The following is a 6,893-nucleotide window of genomic DNA, read 5'->3' on the forward strand; positions in this document are numbered from 1 at the left end:
GTAGAAAAAAAATAGCACTCCCTCCGTTTCTAAATCCTATACTTCCTCTCTGTCCCAAAATAAGTGTCTCGAGCTTAGTATAATACTGGGACTGGGAGTATTTACGAAATAGTACCTGAGAAGACTTGTAATCGGACTTTGTGGTGAAAATAAAAGGTGTCTCTCGGCTCCCCATCGTTCCCCCAAATTCTCTTCTTCTTAATGAAAAGGCAAAGCTCCTGCCGGTTGCTCGAAAAAAAAAAATCGTTCCCCCAAATTCTCTTCTTCTTAATGAAAAGGCAGAGCTCCTGCCGGTTGCTCGAAAAAAAAAATCGTTCCCCCAAATTCCCCAATTAAACCAACCCTCGTTCGTCCGTCCGTCCGCCGTCTCCGTCTCCGTCTCCGGCGGCGCCACCCCGCCATGTCGGTGGACGACTGCTTCGTCCCGTTCCACTCTCCTCTCCGGGAGCCGACCGCCTACGACCGCTGGGGGAAGGGCCCGCAACCCTGCTGGTCGCAGCTCGATCTGGACAAGTGCGCAGCGGGAGGCTCGCAAGGGCAAGGCGGCGCCGACAGGCGCATCCTGCAGTTTCTGAACCGCCCCCTCGCCGTCCCCCCAAGGCGCCTGCCGCCGCCCCTTGGCCCGCTGCCCAAGCTCTCGGAGCCGCCCTCCCAGACCCAGTACGTCTCGTCCTCCTGTCTGCTTCGATTCGATTCGATTCGTTTCGAATTCCACTAACACGTGTCCGAGTCAAATTTTGCGAGAGTAGAATTAATCATTGGGCTCATAGATTGTGCGGACGTCTCTGCTTCCGTTGTTCACTCTAGTAATTCTGAATTATTTGCATGTTGTGGTTCAGGCACAAGGAGAATTTGCCAGAGGAGCCAAAGCAGCGCCACCCTGCTCAACCTGCAGTCTCATCCGCTGCTTCCAGGGGGAGGTACGCAAGGTAAAAGAAAAAGAAAGACTCTCTCTCTCTCTCTCTCTCTCTCTCTCTCTGTGTGTGTGTGTGTGTGTGTGTTATCATTTTGGGTATGTTGAAATGTGATTGCGGCCTTGCGGCTTCGCTAACTTAAATCCCCTCAGGTTGCCAGTATCAAGCCATTCCATTCCATTGCAAACTAGTACTTTTTTCATGGTTACTTGTATTTTTCTTCTTCGCTGCTAGCTGCATGGATCACGGGCTAAGAATTGTACTGAACCTATTCGTTCCGGAAAATAATAATAATAATATAACAGCCGCTCGCAAGCTCTGGTTGACAGTAGCAGCTGTCATCCACGCCTGGCACCTGTTTAATTCACAATGTCAAATCCGAATTTGAGATTGACTATTCAAGTTTTTGATCTCCTGTAACCGGTTTCTAACAAACTCTGCACGCATCTCTCAGAGAGACACACCACACTTCATAACAACAACAACAACAAAGCCTTTAGTCCCAAGCAAGTTGGGGTAGGCTAGAGGTGAAACCCATAAGATCTCGCAACCAACTCATGGCTCTGGCACATGGATAGCAAGCTTCCATGCACCCCTGTCCATAGCTAGCTCTTCGGTGATACCCCAATCCTTCAGGTCTCTCTTAACTGACTCCTCCCATGTCAAATTCGGTCTACCCCGCCCTCTCTTGACATTCTCCGCACGCTTTAGCCATCCGCTATGCACTGGAGCTTCTGGAGGCCTGCGCTGGATATGCCCAAACCATCTCAGACGATGTTGGACAAGCTTCTCTTCAATTGGTGCTACCCCAACTCTATCTCGTATATCATCATTCCGGACTCGATCCTTCCTCGTGTGGCCACACATCCATCTCAACATACGCATCTCCGCCACACCTAACTGTTGAACATGTCGCCTTTTAGTCGGCCAACACTCAGCGCCATACAACATTGCGGGTCGAACCGCCGTCCTGTAGAACTTGCCTTTTAGCTTTTGTGGCACTCTCTTGTCACAGAGAATGCCAGAAGCTTGGCGCCACTTCATCCATCCGGCTTTGATCCGATGGTTCACATCTTCATCAATACCCCCATCCTCCTGCAGCATTGACCCCAAATACCGAAAGGTGTCCTTCCGAGGTACCACCTGACCATCAAGGCTAACCTCTTCCTCCTCACACCTAGTAGTACTGAAACCGCACATCATGTACTCGGTTTTAGTCCTACTAAGCCTAAACCCTTTCGATTCCAAGGTTTGTCTCCATAACTCTAACTTCCTATTTACCCCCGCCCGACTATCGTCAACTAGCACCACATCATCCGCAAAGAGCATACACCATGGGATATCTCCTTGTATATCCCTTGTGACCTCATCCATCACCAATGCAAAAAGATAAGGGCTCAAAGCTGACCCCTGATGCAGTCCTATCTTAATCGGGAAGTCATCAGTGTCGACATCACTTGTTCGAACACTTGTCACAACATTATCGTACATGTCCTTGATGAGGGTAATGTACTTTGCTGGGACTTTGTGTTCCTCCAAGGCCCACCACATGACATTCCGCGGTATCTTATCATAGGCCTTCTCCAAGTCAATGAACACCATATGCAAGTCCTTCTTTTGCTCCCTATATCTCTCCATAAGCTGTCGTACCAAGAAAATGGCTTCCATGGTCGACCTCCCAGGCATGAAACCAAACTGGTTTTTGGTCACGCTTGTCATTCTTCTTAAGCGGTGCTCAATGACTCTCTCCCATAGCTTCATTGTATGGCTCATCAGCTTAATTCCACGGTAATTAGTACAACTCTGAACATCCCCCTTGTTCTTGAAGATTGGTACTAATATACTCCGTCTCCATTCTTCTGGCATCTTGTTTGCCCGAAAAATAAGATTGAAAAGCCTGGTTAGCCATACTATCGCTATGTCCCCGAGACCTTTCCACACCTCAATGGGGATACAATCCGGGCCCATCGCCTTGCCTCCCTTCATCCTTTTTAAAGCCTCCTTGACCTCAGACTCCTGGATTCGACGCACAAAACGCATGCTGGTCTCATCAAAAGAGTCGTCCAGTTCAATGGTAGAGCTTTCATTCTCCCCATTGAACAGCTTGTCGAAGTACTCCCGCCATCTATGCTTAATCTCCTCGTCCTTCACCAAGAGTTGGCCTGCTCCGTCCTTGATGCATTTGACTTGGCCAATATCCCTCGTCTTCCTCTCTCGGATCTTGGCCATCTTATAGATGTCCCTTTCGCCTTCCTTCGTGCCTAACCGTTGGTAGAGGTCCTCATACGCCCGACCCCTTGCTTCACCAACAGCTCGCTTTGCGGCCTTCTTCGCCATCTTGTACTTCTCTATGTTGTGTGCACTCCTATCCAGGTATAGGCGTCTAAAGAAATCTTTCTTCTCTTTAATCGCCTTCTGGACATCATCATTCCACCACCAGGTATCCTTATCTTCGCTTCTCCTTCCCCTGGACACTCCAAACTCCTCTGAGGCCACCTTACGAATGCAAGTCGCCATCTTCATCCACACATTGTCCGCATCCCCTCCTTCCTCCCAAGGGCCCTCCTTAATGACCCTCTCCTTGAACGCCTGAGCTACCTCCCCCTTGAGCTTCCACCACTTCGTTCTAGCGACTTTAGCCCGCTTATCCCGCTGGACACGAATCCGAAAGCGGAAGTCAGCAACCACCAGCTTATGCTGGGGTACAACACTCTCTCCAGGTATCACCTTACAGTCTAGGCACGCACGCCTATGTTCCCTTCTCGAGAGGATGAAATCAATCTGGCTAGAGTGTTGGCCACTACTAAAAGTCACCAGATGTGATTCTCTCTTTCTAAAGAGGGTGTTGGCTACAATCATGTTGTAGGCTAGAGCAAAGCTTAAGACATCGTCTCCTTCTTGATTCCTGATGCCATACCCAAAGCCCCCATGCGCCCCTTCAAAACCTGTGTTAGATGTACCCACGTGGCCATTGAGGTCTCCTCCTATGAAGAGCTTCTCACCAATCGGTACACTCCTAACCATGTCTTCCAGGCCTTCCCAGAACTCCCTCTTGGTGTTCTCATTGTGGCCTACTTGCGGGGCATACGCGCTGATAACATTGAGAACCAAGTCCTCAACTACCAGCTTGACCAGGATAATCCGATCCCCACGTCTCTTGACGTCTACCACTCCATACTTGAGGCTCTTGTTGATCAAGATGCCTACGCCATTTCTGTTTGCAGCCGTCCCCGTGTACCATAGCTTGAAGCCGGTATCCTCCACCTCCTTCGCCTTCTGTCCTCTCCATTTGGTTTCTTGGACGCAAAGGATATCAACACCTCTCCTCACCGCTGCATCAACTAGCTCCCGAAGCTTCCCTGTCAGAGACCCTACGTTCCAGCTACCTAAGCGAATCCTCCTAGGCTCGGCTAGCTTCCTTACCCTTCGCACTCGTCGAGTCAAATGCGAAGACCCTTGCTCATTTTCCACTACATCCGGGCGCCGATGTAGCGCGCCACTAAGGATGCGACGACCCGATCCTCGCTCACTTGCCACCGTATCCGGATCAAGATACGGCGCGCCACCTGGGGGGTGACGGCCCGGCCCTTGCCCATTTTCCACCACACCCGGGTTCCGATGTGGCGCGTCGCTGAGAGGGTTACGCCCCAACGAAAATCTTTTGGGACACACCACACTTCATAAAAGTAAAAATGGAAAACCGATACTGGTAACTTTATTTTTGAGTGGTAGAGCGTGCTATATTGTCTTTGCTCATTTCTATGACATGATCATAATTTGTCGATGCATTAGGAGTCGGGCTGGGTGGGCTTCCAAGGACAGGAGTACCCCATGCATCAGGAGCCGAGCTGCCTGTGCTTCCAAGGAGAGGAGCGCTCCTGAAGGTATCAACATGGAGGAACATGGATTTAGGTTTCAGTTCACTTTCCCTGAACCCGATTATGGGGAGTACGGCTCTGATTTCGGTGAGGAAGAGGAGTGTTTACCGAGGCAGAGGAAACCTCCCGAAGTAAGGAATGCACTCCGTGAGAAGAGAGTCGCGTTTAGGCAAAAGACTGGGCGGCACCATGCAAAGGTAGCCCTGCGTAAGTACAACAGAGCAAACAACACCAAGGTCTCCCCTCTCTCCCTCTCTCGTAAGAGTGTGTGTGTGTGTGTGTGCGTGTGCGTATTGTGTGTTAACCCAGTGCTCTATTGTAACTGTACTTTTCCATCTTGTTATTTCAGTTTGAGCTGGTGGAGGTGCCAGTGATCCGTGAGTTTTGGGAGTTTGGAGGGGGCTGCATCCATTACAACTTCACGGCTAAGCAAGCAGAGGATCATCGTCATTCTGCTGATGCAGACAACACCAAGCTCTTCTTCTCTGAGGTCAACTCTGCTTTCCATGGCGACAAGGATGTGGTCCTGTGCTGTATCGTTGGAGAACATGACAATGGTACGTACTTGCCAGAGAGATTGTTGCATGCCCTTCCTGCTACATACTCCCTCCGTTCCTAAATATTTGTCTTTCTAGAGATTTCAACAAGTGACTACATACGGAAAAAAATGAATGAATCTACACTCTAAAATATGTCTATATACATCCGTATGTGGTAGTCCATTTGAAATCATAAAAAGACAAATATTTAGGAACGGAGGGAGTAGTTGGTGTCACCTTTCGCAGTTGAACAATCCTGCAAATAATATGAACATTTGTTGAAACTGTCAGTTATTCCTCTAGATCATATGCCATGCTGCTTAATGGATGTAAATATACATGAAGAAGCAACTAAGCAAAAGTGGCATTTTTTAGATGCTGAAACCTGCTTTGAGGCTTCCAGTTAGTTATATGCATGCTATCTATATCTTCAGATCTAGTAGCATGTAATAATCGTAAGGTTTGCGTTAGCTGCAATCTATTTTGTTTATTCGTGTTATAATATTTGTCTGACTCTTTTTTTTTGTGTGTGTGTGTGTGTGTCTGTTTTCTAGGGCATTGCTATGGCTGTGAAGGCTTCAAGCCAACCGTTGTTCACCCTAGCAGCCAAGCGTATGGCGGTGGCAGTAGTACTTGCATTGATTTTGCTGGTTCAGATGGAAGCTCGGAGAGTGATTAAAACGCAAAAACTTCCGGTGGTTGAGCTCGGTGGTTGGATTTGGCTTGCATGCATGGCTAATCTTCCAGGGTGTCTTGTCTCTTAGTTCTTAATAATGCCAAGATAAATGTACTTTTGGTGGTTAATGCCCTTCTTAAATACTCCGATTACAAAATGGCGAACATCTTGCAATTTTGAACATTTTTTGAACTCGTCAACATTTAATATTTTTTGAAATCGCGAACATATTTTGAAATTGTGAACATTTTAATCTATAGGAACATTTTATGAAATCATTAACATTTTTTGAAATTGTGAACATTTTAATCTAGGAACATTTTCTGAAATCATGAACTTTTTTCGAAATTGTGAACATTTGCTTTTGACATCCTGAACATTTTTTCAAATATGTGAACTTTTTAACAAATCCGTGAACATTTTTTTTGGAATTTTGAGCATTTTTTGGTAACGTGTGAATAGTTTTTGAATCGGAAACAATTTTTAAAAAAATTTGGAGCAATTTTTTAAATTTACGCACATTTTCTGAAATGCATGAACATTTTTTAATCTGCAAAAAATTGAACTGGTGAAATTTTGGTGATTTTTGGAAGAATTAATTCGCAACCATTTTTTTAATGTTTTGAACATTTTTTTACTTCATGCGCGACTTTTTGAAATTCATGAATATTTTTTTAATACGCAAACAATTTTTCAAAATCATGATTGTTTTTTGTTTTTCTGAATATTTTGCAAAATCATGATCATTTCTTGAATCCGTGAATATTTGATGATTTCTCAAGCATTTATTAATTCATGAACATTTTATGGTTTCTCAAATAATCTTTGTAAATCACATTTGTTGAAAAAAATTGTATCATTTTTTGAAAATTCCTGATTTATTCTA

At 46.1% G+C, this 6,893-nt stretch overlaps 1 protein-coding gene across 1 annotated transcript; it reads left to right on the forward strand.

Moving 5' to 3' along the window:
- The first annotated feature begins 274 nt into the window (after nt 1–274).
- LOC123110049 (uncharacterized) lies at nt 275–6,135 on the forward strand. The gene is made up of 5 exons (XM_044530452.1): nt 275–660; nt 840–929; nt 4,707–5,028; nt 5,142–5,349; nt 5,886–6,135. Exons 1-5 carry the CDS (start codon nt 401–403, stop codon nt 6,008–6,010), a joined length of 1,005 nt encoding a protein of 334 aa, XP_044386387.1. The 5' UTR covers nt 275–400; the 3' UTR covers nt 6,011–6,135.
- Nucleotides 6,136–6,893: the final 758 nt, after the last annotated feature.

This window comes from Triticum aestivum, chromosome 5B (assembly GCF_018294505.1).
Source record: "Triticum aestivum cultivar Chinese Spring chromosome 5B, IWGSC CS RefSeq v2.1, whole genome shotgun sequence".
NCBI lineage: Eukaryota > Viridiplantae > Streptophyta > Magnoliopsida > Poales > Poaceae > Triticum > Triticum aestivum.